Raw genomic sequence first — 25,202 nt, forward strand, 5'->3', positions numbered from 1 at the left:
GGCTGCAAAGAAGAACGTTGTAGGTGGGATCGGTGTATTAGCGGCTGGCTGTAGCAACACAACAAGGACTACTTACTTGGATAGCAGACGCCTAGCCGATGCTAGCCCCACCGCACGGATGATCGGGTGAAGTCCTTCGTCGCGCCGTCGATCGCTGGAACGCAGGTGAGCACGGGTGTTGATGAGCAGAGCAGATGAGGGCTGGCTGGCGTAGGTGGAGCGCTAATGTTTTTATCATAGCTCTGTGAGGTCCGTTGCTAAGTTAGCCTTAGCGTCGTTAGCAACAGCATTGTTAAGCTTTGCCAGGCTGAGATCTATTAACCGTGTAGTTACATGTACATGGTTTAATAGTATTGTTGATCTTCTGTCTATCCTTCCAGTCAGGGATTTATTTATTTTGTTTCTATCTGCATTTGAGACAGATGCTATCACGTTAGCTCATGCTAAAGAGCTTCGTCGATGTATTATCGTGGAGATAATAGGCACTGTGAATGTCCATTTCGTGTTCTCGACTCTCATTTTCAAGAGGATATAGTATCCGAGGTGGTTTAAAATACAAATCCGTGTTCCACAATAGAAAAAGGAGAGAGTGTGGAATCCAATGAGCCAGCTTGTACCTAAGTTACGGTCAGAGCGAAAAAAAAAATGTATTTCACTGCATTCTAGTCCGTCACTCTAACGTTCCTCATCCACGAATCTTTCATCCTCGCTCAAATTAATGGGGTAATCGTCGCTTTCTCGGTCCGAATCACTCTAGCTGCGTTGAAAACAATAGGAAAATATGAGGGAGTGAACAACTGACAACGTCACGCTACTTCCGGTAGGGGCAAGGTTTTTTTTTATCAGAGACCAAAAGTTGCGAACTTTATCGACGTTGTTCTATACTAAATCCTTTCAGCAAAAATATGGCAATATCGCAAAATGATCAAGTATGACACAGAATGGATCTGCTATCCCCGTTTAAATAAAAAAAATTCATTTCAGTAGGCCTTTAACTTTAACTTTACACATACAAACTGAAGCACACAAAAAAGCACATTTAATAAAAAAAAACGTTATTATGGTCTTACCTTTACTTATAAATGAAGTCCATGCGCCGCTCCTTTTGAACAAAAGCATCGATAACTTGTTTATAGAAGTCTTCCTTATCTTTCTTCAGTTTTAAAAGTCTCTCTGTCTCGATGGAGATCTTCCTTAAATTATAACCTCCTGCTTCGATTGAAAGTCCAGTTTAGAAAACTGTTTTATTTTAGATATGTAATCCTCCATGTTAAAAGTCCAGGCGAGAGGAAAAAATAAACGATCGCTAACTGTTGCTGCTTGTTGTCACTTCTTCTGCAGCCGAGTAGTCGCAAGAATGATCGCTGGGATCACTAGCGCCCTCTACCACCATGAGGCGGGATTACTGCGAGCCTCACACAGTGTGTCTTCGCAGCCGTTTTATGATTGCTCAGCACAAGAAATACGTTACACACATACAGTTGTTGACAAAATACACTGTACATTATATACCTCAGCTAACTAAACTATGGAAATGTATAATATAATTCATATAGTAATACGGTCTCACTGCACAGCAGGCCAGCAGTTAGCCGAGTCATTGCGCAATCCATGGTGAGGCTCAACTGGCTGCTGATCACCGCAAGTCTCTTCTCAGTATTTGAACGGCAAATGTGAGAATTCAGCGATTTTGAATAAAAATAATCTAAAACTGGTGAAGTTAAATGGAAAATAACTTTATAGTATAATCACTGGATACATATAACAATTTAATTAATTTTTTTTCTTTTTACATTTTTTTTCTTTCCATGTTGGCACGTGAGGCCCCGCCTCACCTGCCTCCCCTGACTGCATGCCACTGATATATGTGTGTATATATATATATATATATATATATATATATATATATATATATATATATATATATATATATATATATATATATATATATATATATATATATATATATATATATATATATATATATATATATATATATAAAATATAAGGCAACGTTCCCTCCAAGGCAGGGACGACCAAGTGGGCCCCGCGGGCAAGATTTGGCCCACTGTGTCATTTTGTTTGGCCCGCCAAAGGGTGGCCACTAAATTTAGTACATACTCTTAGAGACCTCTTTTAAGCTGTACAACCATTAATGACATATCCGCAAGGCTACATACACTGTAAAGCAAAAGTCAGGAGATTTTCCTCTAATAACCTTGCAGCTCCGTTGCCACACATTTCCCATAAAATCATCAGTGATACCATTTTTCCATTTACAGTAATGCAATGTGAAAACATGGATTGTAGATTTTATGGTAAAAATGTAACAGCTCAGTGGCCTAACTTAAGCTGTAAAAACGGTAATACGGTTTTCAAATTATAATAATGCTCAGACACCTGAAAAATTAGAGGGAACATTGATGGAGGGGTGGGGCCCATACTGGTAAGTTTCTTAAAGACTGGCAGGCCTACATTTTGTCCTAAATAGCCTTGGTGATAATGTGTGTTGTCCAATTATACAAACAAATCTCTGGACACAATTACTTCTTGCAGGTTTTCTCAAAAGCAGAGATCGTGCTCACCAGAAGTTCTACTCGCAGCTCACCAAGACCCAAATATTTATCCGCTTCATCGAGGAGTGCACTTTTGTCAGCGACAAGGACACCGGCTTGGCCTTCTTTGACGACTGTGTCGAGAAGGTGACACATCAGTCTGTGCACTCTTGTTTATTTTTTCCTCTCTGACTTGGGTGTTAGTCCAAAACCAAGCTTTGGTTTTGTTGTGATTTATTGCAAAATTAACATTTAATCTTCTGGGAGACTAAAGAAGCCGAGGTTCTCTGATTCATTCTGTTGCCTTTTGCTCTCTTTCTACCTCTCACAGCTTTTCCCCTCTGATAAACTCACTGACAAGGGCACCAAGGTAATTGGCTATTCTGAAATCAAATCTATGTCTCGATAATGAGTAACCATTTCACCTCTTTATTAAAGTTGCATTTCTGCTTCTCAGCCATAGTGAACGTTTAGCCGTTTTAGAGGATTTTACTGTCTCATCTTCTGATTTTCGTCACAGGTGGAAGGAGAGTCATCAGAGGACACCAGACTGCTTGAACTGGATGAGTCGCAGAAGAGCGAGCACACCGTCTTTGTGATGCCTCCTGAGCCTCCGGCTGAGGATGAACATGAGGCGCCCAAACGATACACGTAAGGCATTGTTTAACTACACTCTCAAACCACTATAAATATAGATGGGAATATACAGTATTGTGAGAGCTCATTAAATATTTTAATGTTGCAAAACTTGCCAAAACCCCTAACTTTCACACCCACAACTGAGTACCAATAGCTACTGCCATCTTGTGGAGTTAATAAGGACTACAACAGGAGGTTGCCTCCAGCCACAACTGTTAATGCCCATGTTGTTACCCAGCGCTTAGTAGAAAACGCAGAGGTTATTTGCTTTTGTAGATCAGGCACTTTGCAACTATAGTAAAATCTGAACTTAATTGAATAGTGATGTTAATTGGAGCATTTGCGGTGTGTGTTCTTTGTCACGCTCCAGTTACAAGCGTTTCCCCCGGCTAAAGATGGGGCTGTTTGACCGTCCTCTGGAGCTACGGCCTGCAATCAGCAGAGGGACAGCGGGGGCCAGTCTCTCCAGCAGCCCTGCTCTACTAGCCAAACGGACCAAGCAGGTGGGGACAACATCCCGGGCAATATTCCCCTCAATTTTTAAAGTAACATTGTTAAGTTAAAGTTAAGTTAAAGTACCAATGATTGTCACACACACACTAGGTGTGGTGAAATTTGTCCTCTGCATTTGACCCATCCCCTTGTTCACCCCCTGGGAGGTGAGGGGAGCAGTGGGCAGCAGCGGTGCCGCGCCCGGGAATCATTTTTTTGGGTGATTTAACGCCCAATTCCAACCCTTGATGCTGAGTGCCAAGCAGGGAGGTAATGGGTACCATTTTTATAGTCTTTGGTATGACTCGGCTGGGGTTTGAACTCACAACTTACCGATTTCAGGGCGGACACTCTAACCACTAGGCCACTGAGTAGTATTGTGATGTCTGCTCTGCTACCGCCACCAGGAGATCAAACTGGCGTACAAGATGGCAAAGCGCTTCTACTCGGATCCCCAGCTGTGGTCCCGCTGTCTGTTCAGCCACTGTTACAGCCTGTGGTTCATCTGCCTGCCAGCCGCACTACGCCTGGCCAAGTCTAAGAGTCGCGCCATGCAGCAGGCGTACAATGTCCTCTTGAAGATGAGGACGACAGAGGTGGAGGTGTTGGATGAGGTAAGTCTTGTTCAAATGTGTAATATAAGTTACATTTCATGTCAAATTAATTTACGTCCATGGTGCTCAGGTTTGTTACAGAGTGGTAATGCAGCTCTGCGGCGTTTGGGGTCTTCCTGTTATGGCTGTGCGAGTGCTGGTCGAAATGAAGAAAGCCGGCGTTCATCCCAATGCCATCACATACGGTTATTACAACAAGGTATACTACCTGTGGCTTGTAAAGCATAATACTGATGCCGCTCAGACATTTCCAAATTAAAATGTGTGCTTTCTCTGCAGGCGGCCTTAGAGAGCCCATGGCCGAGCAGAAACCGCAGCGGACTCTTTATGTGGACCAAGCTTCGCAACGTGCTGCGCGGGGTGGCTCAGTTCAAGCAAGCTGTCAAGCAATCTTCATCCAGGAAGGCAGCAACATTGTCAAGCACAGGTGTGGGTTGCATTTGTGAATCACACTAAATGTGACCACATTCATCAATGTTGGTCTGATTTACTTTAGGAGGTCCATCCTCAAACCGTTTGAGCAACTGCAGCGCAGACAGCTCGGGAGACATGGAGGATCACCTGACCGGAGACAAGCTATGTCAAACAAGTAGTACACCTTATAATCACGCATCTCACCTTCATTAAGGACGTATTAAAGTAATATGTGTTTGTTTCTTGCAACCACAGGTAGCCATTCCGATCAAGGCTACGGCTCCAAGGATGAGCTGCATCAAGAACTTTCCGAGTCATCGCATACAGCTATGCTTGCGATTGCTGAGAGAAGCAAAGCCAAAGCACAGCATAATGGTATGTATGTCTTAAAATACTCTTGCATTCAGACAATAAAAAAAAAAAAGAAGACGTTAAAATGCTTTTTTTCAACATCCCGAACTTCCTGTTTACTTTTTTCTTTGATATTGCAACCAAAGCTGCAAAGTAATTGGGCCCTCTACTTTCTAAGTCGTGAAACCCTTCATTACTTTGTCACATAGCTTCTACACCAGGGATCCCAAATCACCAGATTGTGGAAATATTGATGTTTCTTTTTAATAATATACAATCACACAGGAAAAAAATCTCAACCGTTTCTTACAATTTACTAGCACTACATTAATACAACAATAAGATAATGTCAACATTTTAACAAAATAATGCAATTATTTCTAGGTATGTCCCATAATATTGGTTGACTGCTATTATCGGCCAATATTGGCCCAAAAATTTGATATCCTATCACCTGTCAATTGTTTTTTTTGTTCCAATAATTATTTCGGCACACTGTACCAAACTGTCGTCTTCCACAAAGCATCAAGGTTACTGCTATGTCTGCAGTATGGACTTATTTTTAAGTTTGTTATAACACATTTGCAATATGATTTTAATTTACTGGTTATGTGAGTGGTGAATAAGGCATTTTTCTTTAACACTTCTAATCAAATATCACACCTCTAAAAATAATGACTTGAAGTCACACGCAGTGTTTATGCAACAAAATAATGATATAAAGCGACTGATGGTACTGAAAAAAACTGTGGCTATAATCAGTTAAAATGGAGACTAGAAACAACAATAATGAGGCAAAAGAATAATGAAGAGAATACATGTGACAGCTTTAAAGAAAGTTTTTCTCAAGTATCACGGCACGGCTTGATCCGCATTGCCGGCAGTAAGTCGGACACGTTTCCAGTGAGGGTTTGACTCCGCCAAGGCTGCCCTTTGTCACCGATTCTGTTCATAACTTTTATGGACAGAATTTCTAGGCGCAGTCAAGGCGTTGAGGGGATCCGGTTTGGTGGCTGCAGGATTAGGTCTCTGCTTTTTGCAGATGATGTGGTCCTGATGGCTTCATCTGGCCAGGATCTTCAGCTCTCATTGGATCGGTTCGCAGCTGAGTGTGAAGCGACTGGGATGAGAATCAGCACCTCCAAGTCCGAGTCCATGGTTCTCGCCCGTAAAAGGGTGGAGTGCCATCTCCGGGTTGCGGAGGAGACCCTGCCCCAAGTAGAGGAGTTCAAGTACCTCGGAGTCTTGTTCACGAGTGAGGGAAGAGTGGATCGTGAGATCGACAGGCAGATCGGTGCGGCGTCTTCAGTAATGCGGACTCTGTATCGATCCGTTGTGGTGAAGAAGGAGCTGAGCCAGAAGGCAAAGCTCTCAATTTATCGGTCGATCTACGTTCCCATCCTCTCCTATGGTCGTGAGCTATGGGTTATGACCAAAAGGACAAGATCACGTGTACAAGCGGCCAAAATGAGTTTCCTCCGCCGGGTGGCGGGGCTCTCCCTTAGAGATAGGGTGAGAAGCTCTGCCATCCGGGAGGAGCTCAAAGTAAAGCCGCTGCTCCTCCACATCGAGAGGAGCCAGATGAGGTGGTTCGGGCATCTGGTCCGGATGCCACCCGAACGCCTCCCTCGGGAGGTGTTTAGGGCACGTCCGACCGGTAGGAGGCCACGGGGAAGAACCAGGACACGTTGGGAAGACTATGTCTCCCGGCTGGCCTGGGAGCGCCTCGGGATCCCCCGGGAAGAGCTGGACGAAGTGGCTGGGGAGAGGGAAGTCTGGGCTTTCCTGCTTAGGCTGCTGCCCCCGCGACCCGACCCCGGATAAGCGGAAGAAGATGGATGGATGGATGGATCACGGCACGGCACATATCGCATTGTGTGCTAATGTAAAAACTAAATTACAATGTGTGATGAAAAATACATTATCAATGAAGCATAAAAACAACATAAACATTTAACATTGTGGAATTTCCAACACCAGTTTATAATCTCAATCATTATATTAGTAGACATAATTTGTACTTTGTTTTTGTCACATACAAATGTACAGCTTTACAAATTCTATAGTTGTCATTATTTATTTATTTGTGAGTTCATTCACAGACTAGTCTTACTTGTTGATAGTAGAATGTTATTTTACTTTTTTACTTATATATATATATTAATAAGTTCAATGTGTTCATTCATTACACTGCATGGGACCTGACATTAGTTTGAGGAAAGAGCTGCTGCATATATTGGTATTAGTTGAAATTGTTTGGTATTGGAAATTAAGTGTTCATCTATATCGACATATCAGCACTGTACAGTGTGAGCATTTTATTCGCATTTGAGACTAAAAATAGATTGTGCGAGTAATGAAAAAAAGCAGCACACGTGCGAATACAAAGTTTAACCAATTAATTAGCATTTTGCTACTAAAATGAATATATCCAAATTTGATCAAACGAGAGTAAAATGTTTGCCCATCTGTATAGCATGTTTGAAATAAACTTAATTCATAACCATAACCTGAAGTGTCACTGATCATTCTGTGCACCCTAAAAGCTCTGTCCTACTCCTCCTCCATGCACAGAGGGCGGTGAGCCTGGAGCCCCGCTCCTTCAAGCTCACACACTTCAGTCTTCCAACAAAGTCTTAGTTGGAGGAACTGTTCAGTAGCTGACTTTTTTTTCACCACCTTAAAACTTGACAAAAACGCCACTGCGCGCTAGTAACAACAAGGGTCAGAGGGAATATTGAACAACAAATCAAAGATACAATCTTTGTGTGTTTGTCCTATGATAATGTTTACATATCAAACGCCAAATATTGAAGGTTAATTATTTTCATTTTGCTGCTGATGTTTAAACATGTCCTCTTAAACCAATGCACTTTATTTCAAATGTTGTTTTTTTGTGTTTTTGTTAGCTGGCGATTTGAGCATAGCTAAATGTTTTTTAAAGAAGATTGGAGATTATATTTGCCATTTCTTGTATTTTCAAGGCTTTTTTCTTTTTTTTAATCTCAAAACACCACTTACAGTAAGTTGGGATCCTATTAAGCAAAAACTACTTTTCTTACTTGTTGGTACCTGTTTTTGTGTATTTGGGATCTCCATCTCTCTCGAAAATCTAAAATCAAGGCATAGTGGAGATATTTAGTTACGTAAACATATATTTTTATAAATGGGTTAGTTTATGGGCCAAACTATATCGGGATTTAAGTTTTTATCCATATCGCCCAGCCCTACACTCGTGGTTGTTTATGGATGTTCTTTGTGTTTTAATCAATAGTTGCAATTAAGGCTGCAGCTAACGATTATTTTTCTATCGATTAATCTATAGATTATTTTTTCGATTAATCGGTTAATCTATAGATTATTTTTTTCCGATTAATCTATAGATTATTTTTCCTTTTACCGATTATTTTTTTTATTCAAAATGAAGATGAAAAAATAAATGTAGGCCCGTTTTTTCAAAAGGCATGGCTTTTATTTAAAAAAAAAAAGAAGTATGGCCACTCAGTCAACATTGACAACAACATGACTAAATATTCTGTAACAATGTAAACATTTAAAACTTTTAACATTTAACAAAATTAAAAGTAGCTTATTTGCTTTTTAATGTGCAAATATAAAAGTCAACATCCAGTGCAAATCTTAATATTCTGCAATAGTATAAGCATTTCAAAAGTAAAAGTATTGCTTATTTTGCTTTAAAATGTGCAAAAATAAAGATAAACATCCAATACAAAAAAGTGCAAAACGAAATATTCTGTAACAACAGTGTAAACATTTCAACAAAAGTGAAAGTATTGCTTATTTGCTAAAATGTGCAAAAATAAAGATAAACATCCAACACAAAAAAGTGCCAATCTAAATATTCTGGAGCACTGTAAACATTAAGTATTGCTTTTAAAATGTGCAAAATAAACATCCAGTCCAACACAGTACACAATAACCAATTCTACTCATTCCAGTGAGTGACTAACAGTTGTAATGAAGAAAGGTTAGCATGTGTACATGCTCTGGTTCTTTTCATGTTTACAATATTCCCAGCAGCTGAAAATAGGCGCTCAAAAGGGGTCGATGTGGCTGGAACTGAGAGGTAATTAGCCTTCACCTCAAGCCAGGACTGCGAGTGAGCTGAGCTGCAGTTTAAGTTTCTAGAAGGTCAACGGGCTCATAGTGATGTTACTAGTAGTTAACTGGGAGGTGTTTATTATCATTTGGGGAGAGTCCGCTGCCTGATGCTCACCTGCTAAACACCTATCTGCTCGACACTGAAGCGCTGACTACATGCGCTCTGAATACGCACTGCTGATTGGCTGATAATGCTTTCTGTGTACCAATCAGATGGTTGTGTGGGTGGGACAATGCTGGGTGCTGAGACAGAGGCAGACGGAGCAAAGCAGCTTGTTAACACTTTAGCTTTAGCTTAGAAACTCGTTCGGTACACCCCCGTACCGAACCGAAAGCCCCGTACCGAAACGGTTCAATACAAAACACGTACCGTTACACCCCTAGCAGATACAAATGACACATTCATGTTTTTGTGTAATGATGACAACGTATGCTCGCGCGGACGATTGACTAGTTGATGGTTTTCTTTTCAAATGTTCGTTCATAGCCATTGTGCTGCTATGATAGGCCATTTCCGCTCGACACAGTGTGCATACAACAACATTATTAGGCCGTTTATTGAAATACTCCCACACTTTTGACCACTTTTGGCATGCTTTTCCCCCCTCGCTCGCACCGCTCGCATCGTCTGCTTTGATCATCTGCTTTGCGCTTCGCCATGACGGTAGTGTGACGTAAATATGCGACGCGTCGACGCACAAAAACGGCGTCGACGTATTTACGTAACCGATGACGTCGACTATGTCGACGCGTCGTTTCAGCCTTAGTTGCAATAGGCCTTATGATGGCGATTTGTTCATATGTATGAGTGCACATTTGTATGTTGTTTGAGTTTTAATAATGAAATTTTGATATTTAAGACCATTCATATTCCTTCTAAATTTTTTCTGTGCTACTAATTTTAGTAGCACCAGTGCTACTAGTCAAAAAGCTAAGCGTACAGCGCTGTGTGTCGTAAGAACGCCAATATCTTTTGGCTTTTTGTCCCAAAGCCTTCATGCGTCCAATAACTTTTTTAAACAATAAAATAACACATTAATAATATGTATAAACAACACAACAACAAAGAACACATATATTTGTAAAAATAAACAGAGGATAACTAAAAAATATTTTCTGTCTTGCCCTACTTAGTTGTATTCATTGTAACATGACAGCCAAGGTAAATAACTTTGTGGTTTTGCAGCATATGAAGATGTATTTTTTGCACCAGTCCGTTACCCTCCAAAATGTTTGGGACTCATCTTGTCTAAATAGCAGAACTTGGTCAATCGAGGCTGTCAAAGAATATTTTTTACTGTCATCTGCTGGTGTATTGATGTGTGTTTTTAAACCAGGAGGAGACATTTCTGGATCAGTGGACAGTGCTTTCGCAGTGGCAGAGGCCCCCAGTCCTGTGGACGCTCCCTTGCCTGTCCCAAGTATAGTGAGACTGTCCACAGGGAGCCTTGATGCTGGCAGGGAATCAGGTGAGGCCAAGCGGTTTGACTAAATACATAATGAACATACATTTAAATGTCCCACACTTACAGGAACGCTGTTTCGAAGGAAAAGCAAGACCGATAACGTGTCTCTCCCCGATGACGATGCCTCGACGGAAGATGGTAACCTTACAGCCCAGCCTCAAAATCAGCGACAGAAAGCCTTTGCCGAGCGCAGCCGCAGCTTTAGTGCTGAAACACGGGCCGGTATGCTCTCGGACAAAGGCGTGGACCACATGGCGAGCCAGCTTGGCGCCGACGCCCGCATCCTTGCCGCCGCTCTCTCCACTGGCCAGACCCCTACCCCTTGCGTGTCCAAAGCCCTCTTTCAGGACCTGGAGGAAGAGCCAGAAGATGATCAGGGACTGTTTGTTGGGAAGCTACCTGATGAAGAAGCAGCATCAGAGAAAGGAAAAGTATTTGAGATAAAGGTGGATGGAAAAAAGGAGTCGATTGAGAAGCGTGAGAGGAAACGTACTGAAACAAGTGAGGTGGATGTGGGGGCAGACCCTCTTTCCCTCCTGATGTCAGAAAGCGAAGAGTTGGCGTCTGTCACTAGCCAGGAGCCTCCTCGCTCAGTGCCCCCTGTTGTGTCGCGCAACCTGGCCGAGGAGATTGAAATGTACATGAGTCTGAAAAGCCCGCTGGGCAACAAGTCCTCCAGCATGGAACTCAAGCAGCCACAGGGCGAGTCCACAGACGCCCCGCAGTCGAAACAACTATTTGAGCGCAGATCCAGCCTTCCCGCACCTGTGCCGAAAACACCGACTGGGTCGCCGGCAGACACGCCGAAACGCAGCCCCTCTACTGTCACTCGCTCCAAGACGTTTGCGGTAAAGTCGAAGCCTGTCGTCAACAAGGCCGCTAGTCCAGCTGTGAGATCGTCTTCACTAACGGCGCTCGTCAAGTCCTCCCAGGGGTCCTCACTGGGGTCTGTCATCAACTCCATCTCAGGCATCAAGATGGACAACTTGTTGTCTGGGCCTAAAATTGACGTCCTCAAGTCTGGAATGAAGCAGGCGGCCAATGTGGCCAGCAAAATGTTGGTGGCCGTTGCTACAGCGTACTCATACTCAGACGATGAGGTGCGTGTCCTAAACATTATTGCCAAGGTTTTACACCATTGTATGTCATACAGTCTGTCTTTCTACAGCAGGAAGAACAAGGTCCAAGTGGAGGGGGATTCCCTGCCCACCTGGATGAACACATGTTGACGGATGTAGATGACAGTGTCGAGAGCGGGGCCATCCCAGGTTTGCTAGCCAATGGTCTAAACCAGAGCTGCACCAGTATTGGCGGCAGCAGCAGCAGCAGTGATACTGGAAGAGGGACGCAGCTAACACGTAGGCAGCCACTCTCTGACATCTAAGGAAAGTGTCAATGACGGCCATTAAGAGCTTTTTTTAAACAGTCATTTGTCTGCAGATGCCATTCCGGGGCGATCTGCCAGGGCTCCCGACTCCGAGCAAGGCTCCTCACACCACGCCTCTTCTTCCAGCATCTTCCAGAGCCACGCACTGGAGGTTCCAATACCAAAACACCATCTCCTCACATCGTCTCTCCACAGTACATGTACATTTCAGCCGTGTCTTCCTAACAGGTGCTGATGTCCAGCTGTTCCCAGTGTCGTTCGTGCGATGCCCTGGTGTACGACGAAGAGATCATGGCGGGATGGACGGCCAACGACTCCAACCTCAACACCAGTTGTCCGTTCTGTCGTGAAGCCTTCCTTCCTCTGCTGCACATAGAGTTTCATGACTTGCGTGCGATGACCGGGTACGAATGTGCACCACTTGTGATTGCCGTGAATGCTCTGGAACCAATGTTGTAATAGTGGCAAAGAGCAAACTGCTCAGTCAGCATTAATAGCGCTGATGAGTTAATTGTAAACAACAGTATGGCAAGTGCAACATGTTAAAGCACATGCAGAGGTCATTAAATCTGCCCGGTACTTCAAATGGAGCTACTGCCTTCTTGTGGAGTTAATTTTAAAAAATTACATCAGGAGGTTGACTACATCTACAACTGTTAATGCCAAAGATCTTTGATCTGGCACTAATTAGACTCCCCTGCAGTGATATGCTTTTGTAGAACCGTGACTCGGCTTGTTAATTGAATAGAGGGGTAAATTGGAGCCTTTGCTGTAAATTGGAGTTTCCCATTTTTTTATTTTTATTTTAGCTTCTACATGAATCCCAGTGCTTCAGGAGACAGTATTCACAGCACCAGTGGACAACCCACAGCTCCCAATGACATGAAGACGCAGGACCTCATTGATTTCCCCACAGAGGAGCCAAGGGAGACTCTGGCTACCTCTCTTGGAACCCATAAGAGGTAGTTATTAAAGCAACTCTTCATATAAAGAGGAAAGCTTATATACTGACACTGGTGCTAAATCGGTATTTAATTTTTTTTGTTTAAAAACAATGCCTTTTAATTGAATTTTGTGACATGCAAATGAAACGGAATAGTGTTTGTTTGGGCTGTCTTTAACTAAGGATTTTTGTTGTAGATTTGACCATCACGGATAATCAGTCAAATTTTAATGACAAGTCAAGTCAAGTCAACTTTATTTATATAGCACGTTTTCAACAACTTTTAAATTGAACCAAAGTGCTTTACAGGTTAAAAAAAAGCATAGAGCAAAAAACTAAACAAAACAAAAAAACATACAAAGAACATAAACAATGAATGTGCTGATAATGCAAATGCAATACGGTAAAAGGGGTCGAATAAAAAGTAAAAAAAATTTGCAGAATAAAAATAATAATAATAAAAGTGCGACAAATTGAAAAATACGACTAAAGCGAAGGGGTGGGAGGGGGGGGGACTAGAAATGGTGGCCCAGTGGGTGGACTCAGCTCGGGTCAAAGGCCAGCGAGAAGAGGTATGTCTTAAGGAGGGTTTTGAAGACCCCCAGGCTCTGGGCTGACCTAATGTGGAGGGGAAGGCTGTTCCAGAGCTTAGGGGCGGCAACGGAAAAGGCTCTGTCCCCTCTGGTCTTTAGCCTGGATCTGGGGACCGCCAAAAGCATTTGGTCAGCTGACCTTAAGGCTCTAGACGAAGTATGGTGATGCAGCAGCTCGGTCAGGTATTGTGGGGCCAGACCATTTAGGGATTTAAAAACAATTAAAAGTAATTTAAAATCAATGCGGTGACAGACAGGGAGCCAGTGGAGTGAGGCCAGGACTGGGGTGATGTGCTCGCGTTTTTTGGTACTGGTGAGGAGACGGGCAGCCGCGTTTTGCACAAGCTGCAAACGGCGGAGTGATGCCTGATCAATGCCAGCGTACAGTGAGTTGTTATTGTCTAGCCGGTGTGTGATGAAGGCGTGGATAGCAGTCTCCAGGTCGCTCTGGGAGAGATATGCCTTGGTATTTGCTAGGGTTCTGAGATGGTAAAAGCTGGTACTAACCACTGAGCTGACCTGTTTGGTGAATTTGAAGGCACTATCAAAGATCACTCCGAGATTTGGCGTTTTTTAAAGAGAAATAAACAAGTAGGGATATGTAATAGTGTACGGACTGGTCACTAGGTGTCAGTAACGTCACATGGATGTGCTTTAACACTTTATGCACATACTTGAATATTTCCAAGTTCATTAATTAAAGGTACTTATAAAAGGAATACCTTTTATAGGGCAATTTTTTTTTTACGTCAAAAGGCTAAACCACAGCTTTTGAGGTCTTATCTGGAAATTTGGCTCAATAGAGGAAGTAACAAAAAGTTTCCATATGTCAACCTGTGGGAGAATCATTGACTTTTTCAAGAGGAGATGTGGTGTGTCCCGGTGTCCAATTTCCGGCAAGTTTCACTAGGACCGACGGTGGGATTTGGCTAGCCGTAGGCACGCGATGGCACAGCGATCTCTGTGTCTGACAGCAGCGCGGCCCGACAAGTTTTCATCACGTAGAAAATATCCTCCCAACTCTATTATTAAAATATTCTTGTGTGCAGACAAATATATTTTATATAATAAGAAATGTGGGAGGCCAAAACAGCTGATTTTAGAGACCTCACGTCACACCAGGAAGCAGCGACTGCTCTGAGGAAGTCTGAAGTTACAGCCAGAAAGAAGTAAGATGCGTTTCTTATACTCTAAAAACTATTTGTCTTCACACAAGAATGTTTTTCTAATATTTAAAGAAGACTTGATAAACGCAATCACTTTATCCTCCCAACACACCTGCTGTACGCAGGTGGCCCCAGCAGGTATTAACTCGCCTCCCTCCCACAGAGAACTGAGGGAATATTAATTTCAGCAGATTCAACTGTGAGGTTTAGAGTGGGATCAGACTCCTCCAAATTGAATCGACGAATCTCTATTTGAAGACAGCCCAACAGAAGAGTAATTTAAATACAGAACAGTGGTCCCTTGTTAATTCCAGCTAATTTGTTCTAGACCTGACCGTGGTAAACTAAATTCTGCGAAGTAGGACTAATATTAAATAAATTAAATATATTTATCGTTGGAGCGTTGGTCAACTTGACAGTTGCAGCTACGACCATTAGCCGTGTTGTTAGCATTGCGTGTCCAACGTTGTCATTCGACATTGCTCACAAGGCACACCTATGCCATGTGGTGATGTGTTATTGATGTTGAAGATGAAGTGCGTCAACAGAGTTCCTCTTTTTCTAGCATTTTCTAGAATGTTGCTGAGAGCTGATACGTCTTTTTAGCATTAAGTGCCATGCCAAGTCCCATTGAGTCCTTGCAAGTCTCACGTCTTGTTTTTTGACTGAGCTCATTTCAAAGGCTCACCAATGTAGGGAATTGTTATTGGTGAGGCAGGAGTTGAATATGAAGTGCATCAAAAAGTTTTTCTGTCAAAAGCCACTTAATTGTCCGGTGAAGATGGCGCTAAGATTAGAGGCTGTGTTGTTAGGATTGTCACATTTAACCTGGAAATTAAAGTCTCGCTTGGTGAATATCGCCACAACATAATAATATAAAACAAGACAAATACAGCACTGTAAAACATAATATAATACCAAAAATATGTAGGCTAAGTTTAATATAACATCTGCGATGGAGTGAAGCCACAATATTTGATGCACGATGTAGCGAAAGATGACTGCACTTCAATAATCTAAATAAAACGACAGCTAAATTCGACTATTGTGCAAAAAAACCGACATGCTTGTGTAGTAATGTTGATGTTCAGGTTTCTGGGTTTCGTGAATGCACATCACTAGTCATGACTGTGATTACTGCATGAGGAAGTGTTGTGGCAAGCGCAACATTGAAATTAATGTGCTCTGTTGGACGTAAGCACTGCTGTTTGCATATAAAGGTCGATAAAAAAGTTAAAGAAGAGGGTCAAACTCTTTGCTTCAGTCAGAACGCTACTTTACTTACTTAACAAGAAGTTAATATCAGCCTTAAAGGGGAACGGCACTTTTTTGGAGGATTTTGCCTATCGTTCACAATTATTATGAAAGTCGTGACGATGGATGTTTTTTTATTGCATTCTAACTCGTAAATAAAAGTCTGCTTACAGCAGAGACAATGGGAGGTCCTCTATTCCGCCCATAAAACCCAATTAAAAAAACATCCAAAAAGCGCCAACAATACTCCATTTACATTTCGTGACTTGAATTCTAACCAAGTATTTGTGATATTATTATAAGCGCTAACGAAGACAAACTATTTGTTGCAGCGCCGTTAACATGATCGACTGATCAGTTGCTTCCTTGCTTGATAAACTTTATTCTAGATCATAAATGATGCCTCTCACCTGGATAATAGAAGAACAAAGATGTATTCCGACAAGTTGGTACACTTTGACAGCCAATTTTGACCCGGAAATGGCGAGAACGACACAGAAAAACACTTGGTTCCACCCCCCTTTTCTTTGTGAGGATTATGAGTCATTTTTCATCTAAATCGGAATATATGAACATCCTAGCAGTCGGCATCCTAATGACAGCAGACCTGTGATGTTTTATTATGTTTGTTGGTGCTCATGAAGTCTGCAGTGAGTAGTAATTAGTGATGTTGTTAAGACTTTTTTTTTTTTGATTAATGCGTATGCTTAAACTGAGCAAAATATGTAAATATTATGTTATCATAAATGTGCCCGTTACTACATTACATACCGTATGTGCTTACAGCATGTACCGTATTTTCCGCACTATTAGGCGCACTGGATTATAAGGCGCACCTTCAATGAATGGCATATTTCAAAACTTTGTTCATATATAAGGCGCACCTATGCATCCATTAGATGGAGCTGTGCTAAAGGGAATGTCAACAAAACAGTCAGATAGGTCAGTCAAACTTAATTAATAGATTACAAACCAGCGTTCTGACAACTCTGTTCACTCCCAAAATTAATAAACAGCTGTTTTATTATTTTTCCTGAGGTAAAGTCAGTGACGTGGTGTTTTGTTTATCTTTTAACAACAGCAAGGTATAACAGTAGTGCAACATTTACAGTATATCACATAGTGGAGGGGAACTTTTCCCAGATTCAATAAACACGTAAAAAACAGTGATACTGTTACGGTAAATCAAACGTTAGTGCAATCACAATATAGTAACACTCGAAATAGTGCAGAGCAATAACAATATATCAATAACTCAACGTTGCTCAAACGTTAATGTCACACAACACAACACACAAAATAAACATGTAAAGCTCACTTTATGAAGTTATTCCTCATCCACGAATCCCTCGAATTCTTCTTCTTTAGTGTCCGAATTAAACAGTTGGGCAGATACGGCATCCAACATGCCCGGCTCCGTCTCGTCAAAGTCGTCATTAATCGAGTCAGTATTCCCGTGTTCTACTGCGTGACTGATCGTCTTAAGTTTAAACTCTGCGTCGTAAGCGTGTCTCTTAATAGGAGCCATTTTGGGGTCTTTACATAAACAAACAAATGGAAATCAAAACGGCACGCCTCGCGCAGTCATATATCCCAGCATGCATCGCGCGCTTCTTCTTCTTCTACGGGGGCGGCTGCTTACCGTAGAAGAAGAACTTCTTCTTCTACGGGGAATAATGAAGTTGGCGGCTGCTTACCGAAGTTGCGAGACCTAAACTTTATGAAAATGAAGTTTAGGTTTGTTGTGGCTCAATATTGGTCCATATATAAGGCGCACCGGATTATAAGGCGCACTGTCAGCTTTTGACAAAATTGGAGGTTTTTAGGTGCGCCTTATAGTGCGGAAAATACGGTATATAAAACCTCAGTGGAGGTGTTTGTATGTTTTTTTAAGGGTTTTATAATAAAGGCAGAATAGAGAGCATTTATTTAATATTTAGAATGCATAAAAAAATACAGCCCTGCGATGAGGTGGAGACTTGTCCAGGGTGTACCCCGCCTACCGCCCGAATGCAGCTGAGATAGGCTCCAGCGACCCCCCGCGACCCCAAAAGGGACAAGTGGTAGAAAATGGATGGATGGATGGATAAAAAAATTAATTCTTAGTCATGTGTTTTATAGATTGTGAACAATAGGCAAAATTCCCCAAAAAGTACGGTTCCCCTTTAAGTACATGTTGCAGTTGGCAGAGTGTGCATTCATTTAGCGCACAATTGAGGCACGCTACTTTTTATTATAAAACCAAATTTCGGTACCCATCCCTACATCACCTAATCACCATACTTTTTGTTTGGAGTTACGGTCTTCCTGTTGTGTCTTAAGCCTAATTCCAGAGCCAGTGCAGTCTGATCCGTTGGGCCTACTGGAGCACCAGGCGTCAGCCAAGACCAGCAGTGGCACGTCTCTCACACGCAGCAACAGCGTCGGCGGCCCGCTGCAGGGCCTGGACTCATATCTTGGACCCGGCCACGGCGTCTCCACCACCAGTCTCCCCTGCAGTCTGCATGAAGTGTCGGTAGGTTTTAAAAAAACAAAAAAAACAACCTTAACCTGCTTTGTAATGCGTGTCGCTAAGCCTTGGTATTAACGACCAACAGGAAGGAATGACCGCAACAAGGCCGAACCCCAAGCCTGTGTCTGTGCCGTACCTCAGTCCCTTGGTGCTGCGCAAAGAACTGGAGACCCTCCTGGAGAATGAGGGAGATCAGGTGACAAACATTCACAAACACAGACATGCATGTGCATCCTTTACTGTTGTGAAACTAATTTAATGTGATTTTGCCAGGTCATTTACACCCACAAGTTCCTTAGCCAGCATCCAATCATCTTCTGGAACCTTGTTTGGTATTTTCGTCGTTTGGACCTTCCCAGTCACCTACCCGGCCTCATCCTGACCTCTGAACACTGCAACAACGGAGCGCAGGTTCTACATCCTTCAATGAGCCCTGCCCTTATTATTGTTTTTTCTATAGACCTTCCAACCACTAAAACAAGTGTCTGTGCAGCTTCCACTGACATCACTATCCCAGGACAGCAAGCAAGTATACATCCTGCTGCTGTGGGACAACATCAACCTGCACCAAGACGCAGGAGAACCCCTCTACCTGCTTTGGAGGACCTTACGTGGGTGAAAATGGCCGAGCAGAGGCTCATATTTCATTCAAGCTCATTTCTTCTTGTTGTTTTCCCAGTGGAAAAAAAGGGGACGTTGGCGCCGACGGACCATCAGGATATTCGCACGCTCCTCAACACCATTGTCCGCAACATCCAGACCAACGACGTATACGGGCCCATCAACCTGCTGATCAGAGAGAGCAAACGGCTTCCGGAGGGCATCAAGCGGCAGAGGTACGTACGCATTGCTCCTGGTGACAATGTGCCAAATCACAAACACCCACTGTGTCGCACATGCTTTTATTTGTATGACCGATGCACCACATGGTAGCACTATTAGCATTTTTCAGATTGACCTGGAATTTCTCACACAGCTCAATGCACTGTACAAAAGTCTCACTGTAATTTTTAGGGCAGGGGTGTCCAAATTTTTTTCACTGAGGTCTGGGGACGGGAATGGAAAATCAGCTCCCAATGTTTCGATTCCTGGGAATCATTTGCCAGTTTTGTTAACGATGCCCTAATCGATTTCTGTGGAAGTGGCACAAAAACTGGAGAGCTACTCACGGGAAAGGAAGACATAAGGGCAATGTGCAATACTTGCAAAGTGGATCTTTCATTAAACAGAGGAAATACTAGCAGTAACAGTAGCACACACAGAATGTGAAAACTTTGAACGAATGACGCGTTTTGGAGCCTGTCCAAACCGGAATTGAATCTCCACTAGCAGCAACAGCGACAATGTCGGAGATATACTGCAGGTAACTAACTAATCAACTAACTAACGAACACTGCCTGTCATGTTAGCACCTCATTGTAAAAAATGCTGTTAAAAACTGTAAACTTGACATAAATACTTATCATGGAAATCTGACTGGCAGGCTGCAGGCCTCCTCCCTGTCTGAGAATTGGTTTCCATAGTGGAGACACTGTCAATAGGCAGAAAAATATATTCTTCCTGAGAAGAAAACACATATGCTTATTTTTCAGCAAAATAGTGCTTAATGTTTATAGCTGATGTTTACAGAATTGCACAATGCACACTTTTATTGGACTTGACTTGCTTGTATTTGTCACTAGCTGACATAGGTTTACTTTTGAGTGGTCTGCTCATATATTCTTTTGAAAATAATAATTTAATGTAATTTTTTATGTCTACAGTAGACTATTGATTGTATTATTACATTATAGTTATTTTTAAAAGGTTTTTTTTCTGGGGAAACCTTGAGTCCTAAACCCTGGCACCCCATGGAGGTTGTCGGCCTCTTACGACCTCACTGTTGCGTTTGTACATTCAAGTTTCTTCTAAACTAAATAAGGTTAACGCTAATCAGCTTGTTTATCCTTTTATCCAAATGAGAATCAATAAGAGAACCGATAAAGAACTGAATCCTAAAGCAAAATTTAAAATTTAATCGGAATCATAAAAATCAACAATTCTCATTACTTCTGGGAGGCCGCATACTAAAGAAAATTGAAAGATGCGGGTTCTATTTTGATATTATACATTTTGTCAAGCAACCCATGTAGATGTACATGCCAGCTTTATTTTATTAATGACAAAACATATTAGTATAAACCTTATAGAGCTGCAACACAATTGATGAAATCCGGACTGCATGATGTCCCTGGAACTTGAAATATGTCCAGGTAGTTTCCACACTCTGTAATAGAGCGCACATGAGAGTATATATAAATATCAACTTATATTTACCGGTAATATATTTTCATTTCATTATTGCACACGTGTTTAAAATGCAATTTCAATATTGATGACTGTGTATTTCTTTGAAAAAAGAATGAAGGTTATGGCAAACTAAGTTTTTTGTTTATTTGATTTCAATTTGTTGAAAATATGCATTGAGGCTATAAAGTGTGGTTCATTCAATTAATTGAACAAACCAATCAATCGATTAATCTATTACTTAAATAATCAATAGCTGCAGTCCTAGAACCTTGCATATTGTATGTATATTTTTTATTTTTGTAAAATGTATTTTTATTTCTCGCAAAATTACAACTTTTAGATGCCACAAATCGATTTACAGTGGAAAAAAAAGGACACCCCGTGCGATCGTTTTAAATAAATACATTTCATATGATTATGCCATTTTTGTTATTTCTTCAAGGAGTATTTACAGAGAAATTTTGTTTCTCTCACTTGTGGCCTTGGGACGGGAAAACATTGACGTCGGTGAGTGAACGCTGCATCATAACACCATTTATTTGTATTGTTTCTGCTTTTCTAACTCGAGTTATATTGTTGCTTAGAGGCCTTTGACAGAGAGTACCTGCTGGCCTACGAGAATCTGAGCAAGGAGCAACTCAAATCTCTGCACCACATTGACCGGCCGCCCAGCGCCAACGTGCAGTGGTGCCTCAAATGTTTTGGCGCCCCTTTCATCTAGTCTGTTATTATCGGGACACCTCCACGGTACTCCGCCTGGTGATGCAACTGTTGGCCTTAAATTTTATGTGTAGCGTTTGTTGTTCTTACTTTTCCTAAGTGTCTTATAGCCTGACACTGACTGTTAGTGCACTTTCTGGAAAACAAAAATCACCTTTGTAACTCGTGTACATATTGGTTTTTTTGTTGTTTTGTTTTTTCTTTTCTTTAGGAGGAGCACATTTTTTGCAACTTTTCCGGTTTGTCGGCTTTGAGTCTTAATGAATGTTAGTGCCTTTCTTGGTGGCATGTACAGGTGCAGAAGTAGGACCTCTGATTTGTGTAAATATGTGTGCCAGCAGCACAAACAGAACAGAATGAAGTCACAGACAATCGCTAATTCAAAAGCATGGTGGCTGTGTTTGCCTTTTATATTATTCACTCCTGCTATTCATGACTCAGTTGACGTATTATTTTTTTATTTTATTTTTTTTACAGTTTCAACACAACAACTTTGCTCGGACCTTTTCACTACTGCTGTTTAATATTTGAAAACATTCCACTGAAAGAATGGACAAAATACAACGTCCAATTCACCCCACAGTCTTAACTTGTTTGTCCTTCCAAAACAAACAAACTTAAAGAAAGGAGTTTCTCTATTTATTTTTGTATTATTGACATGCAGTCAGTGTTTTTAATGACTAATAACCCTTTTAATGTGTCATGAAAGATTAAAACTTGTAACAATTAATCAAAAATAGTGATTCTCACCGTCCTGTGGAAAGGAATGAAATGTGTACACAGAAGTATGCTGCAATAAAACAAGTATGTGACCAGACTGAAAATAAAATGTCATTTGTTTTGTTAGTTTATTAGCTTAGGCAGATGATATAGTTTGGAAAATCAAAAAATAATCTATCGAATGATATACAATATCTGGTAATATAAACTACTGCTGTCAAACAATTTACATTTGCTTTGCATTAATTACAATTAAATATAATTCATGTTTAATCTATATTAATTGTTTCTCTTTGCATGAGCAAAGTGACTTAAAGAAGAAGGGAATGTATATGCAATTTGTTAATTAAACATGTCTAGCATTATGTTCATGTTTACATTTAATTGTCAAGAGGATGGCACAGTTCTTCTCTGTTGAGTGTGTCTGTCTGTACTGTTAAGTTACTTCTGTTTTATGTGGGCACATCAGTCTAAACGTGACACTTGGTCAAGATTTTATGGCTAATCTGTGGTTGCTTTGCACACCTGACAGCTGTCGTGGCATCATAATGATTGGGAAATATTAATTAAATCAATCCATACAGGGGGACAAGTTTAGTTGGTGTGTTTTTGTGTGAAAAAACAAATGTAGAAACAATGGAAAAAGGGGTGAGGGGTTCTAAAAGAAATATTTAGGAAAAACAAAAGAAGGAAAAATTTGAAAGAAAAATGTTTAAAGAAATAAAGGTCAAACAGAATTAAATAATTGTATGGCTCAAAAGAACCCTTCAAACAACAAAAAACGTGTACAAATTAGATTGAAATTGGGAAAAATAATATATCAACAAGTAAATGGAAAATCTAAAGAGAAAACACTTGGATAAAGGGAAATGGGGAAATAAAACAAGGAGATTGAAGGACAACAAAAGAAAAGAAAAAATAACCCATTAAAGAATGAGAACACAACGTTTTAAAAAGGGCAAACAAGAAAAGAACAAAGCATGAATTAAAGTGGCAAAAAAACAAACATCTGTATAAATAAATGCTTTCCACTGGGGGGGGGGGTATTACAGAAAGCAGGTTAAATGGAACATCTGAGTATGTAAACCTTGAGATGAGAGAAATTGAGGGTTGTCTGTTTCAGAAAGAGGCAGATCAAGCTTAGAGTCTGTTACCATCTTAATCTGCTCTTTTTTTTTTTTTTATAAACAAAGGCTGAGAATTTTTCACGTCTCCTCTTCTGATAAACATGAAACAGGCTGTCAGACATGTTTGTTATAGTAGATGTTAGAACCAAATTCCTGAAGATTTATTTGGAGAAGATTTTGAGGTCATGGTTAGTGTAAACTACTGTCATATACGACCGGAAAGAGAACAATTTCTTAAATAAAAATCATAGATTTTACATCAATTGTTCTATCATAAAATAAACTGGGAAGAAATGTTTTTTTTTTGTTTTACCTTGATTTCAGATTATAATTGGTTTTAGTTATAAATGCATTTTATTAAAATAAGATTTTGTCTTTCAATAAGTGTATCAGATTATAGCACATATTTATGAGAAGCAAATTGGTCTGTATATATATACACACACACACACACACACACACACATATATATATATATATATATATATATATATATATATATATATATATATATATATATATATATATATATATATATATATATATATATATATATATATATAAAATATATATATGTATCCATCCATCCATCCATTTTCTACCGCTTGTCCCTTTTGGGGTCGCGGGGAGTGCTGGAGCCTATCTCATATATATATATATATATATATATATATATAAAAAATATATATATGTATCCATCCATCCATCCATTTTCTACCGCTTGTCCCTTTTGGGGTCGCGGGGAGTGCTGGAGCCTATCTCATATATATATATATATATATATATATATATATATATATATATATATATATATATATATATATATATATATATATATATATATATATATATATATATATATATATATATGAGCCTATCTCATATATATATATATGAGATAGGCTCATATATATATATATATATACACATATATATGAGCCTATGTATGTGTATACATATGTGTATATATATATATTTATATATATATATATATGTGTGTATATATATATATGTATATGTATATATACCCCTGTTTACATCCAAGAGCTCTAGCTTAAAAAAATTAGCATGGCTTATTGTATCCTCCTGCAGTGGGTAGTGTAGCATGTTTAGCTTGTCCTCCAGTGATAATACTACTTGTATGATACAGCGATTTAGAAGCAGCGTCGCACTGTGGAGTGACACTAGCTCGCTCCATTGCGTTGAGGACCCGTTGACTTGTCGTTGCCAAATTTGTGGGACACAGCTAGAAAATATCATCATCATTGATTATCACGATATGATAGTATTAAAATCTCTGTCGCTGGTCAAATTCATATAATTTATGGCGTATATTGTCTATATCAGTGATTCTCAAACTAATGGTATGTGGGCTCCATCTAGTGGTACTCCAAAGAATCAATTAAAGTTTACTGTTATAACTGTGTGTCATGTTTTACAGTGGGAAAAATATTAAATATACTTCTTAAAATAAAAATTCTGCCTTGTTTTAATGACTATACCTACTATGCTACCGTATTTCAATGTTGGTCATTATGGTGGTACTTGGGGAGTCAAGTGTTTTCCGAGGTGGTACTTGGTGGAAAAAGTTTGAGACCCACAGTTCTATGTCATGTAAACCTTTTGCTTCAATACCATCTGTTTCTCACCAAGATTCTTGTAGTCCGTTTTAGTCTTGTGCAGGTCAACAATCTTGTCCTTCTATTCCTTTGGCAACTTCTTGGTCTTACCTGTGGTGACGGAGAGGTTTGAATGGAATAGACTGACAGACAGGTGTATTTTATTATTATTATTATTAAAATGACAAGGCAAGGCAAGGCAAGGCAACTTTATTTGTA

The 25,202-nt window shown here is 40.5% G+C and overlaps 1 protein-coding gene across 3 annotated transcripts in view; it reads left to right on the top strand.

The window, feature by feature from the left end:
- Positions 1 to 23,660, top strand: part of dennd4c (DENN/MADD domain containing 4C) — an 81,109-nt gene extending 57,449 nt beyond the window's left edge. The window contains exons 13-34 of one of the 3 annotated variants that reach the window (XM_062065203.1): positions 2,557 to 2,702; positions 2,887 to 2,925; positions 3,076 to 3,206; positions 3,565 to 3,697; positions 4,094 to 4,300; positions 4,371 to 4,499; positions 4,580 to 4,727; positions 4,797 to 4,889; positions 4,970 to 5,089; positions 10,525 to 10,656; positions 10,720 to 11,753; positions 11,825 to 12,011; positions 12,094 to 12,191; positions 12,269 to 12,444; positions 12,850 to 13,002; positions 18,319 to 18,511; positions 18,594 to 18,704; positions 18,782 to 18,919; positions 19,002 to 19,119; positions 19,188 to 19,344; positions 21,240 to 21,304; positions 21,382 to 23,660. In XM_062065203.1, the coding sequence (XP_061921187.1) occupies positions 2,557 to 2,702; positions 2,887 to 2,925; positions 3,076 to 3,206; positions 3,565 to 3,697; positions 4,094 to 4,300; positions 4,371 to 4,499; positions 4,580 to 4,727; positions 4,797 to 4,889; positions 4,970 to 5,089; positions 10,525 to 10,656; positions 10,720 to 11,753; positions 11,825 to 12,011; positions 12,094 to 12,191; positions 12,269 to 12,444; positions 12,850 to 13,002; positions 18,319 to 18,511; positions 18,594 to 18,704; positions 18,782 to 18,919; positions 19,002 to 19,119; positions 19,188 to 19,344; positions 21,240 to 21,304; positions 21,382 to 21,518 (3,845 nt within the window). In that variant the 3' untranslated portion in view covers positions 21,519 to 23,660. Of the gene's footprint in view, positions 1 to 2,556; positions 2,703 to 2,886; positions 2,926 to 3,075; positions 3,207 to 3,564; positions 3,698 to 4,093; positions 4,301 to 4,370; positions 4,500 to 4,579; positions 4,728 to 4,796; positions 4,890 to 4,969; positions 5,090 to 10,524; positions 10,657 to 10,719; positions 11,754 to 11,821; positions 12,012 to 12,093; positions 12,192 to 12,268; positions 12,445 to 12,849; positions 13,003 to 18,318; positions 18,512 to 18,593; positions 18,705 to 18,781; positions 18,920 to 19,001; positions 19,120 to 19,187; positions 19,345 to 21,239; positions 21,305 to 21,381 lie in introns of all 3 variants that reach the window. The other 2 variants (XM_062065202.1, XM_062065204.1) reach the window with 2 other exon arrangements.
- The last annotated feature ends 1,542 nt before the right edge of the window (positions 23,661 to 25,202 follow it).

The sequence above is a fragment of the Entelurus aequoreus genome, linkage group LG12, assembly GCF_033978785.1.
Source record: "Entelurus aequoreus isolate RoL-2023_Sb linkage group LG12, RoL_Eaeq_v1.1, whole genome shotgun sequence".
Classification (NCBI taxonomy): domain Eukaryota; kingdom Metazoa; phylum Chordata; class Actinopteri; order Syngnathiformes; family Syngnathidae; genus Entelurus; species Entelurus aequoreus.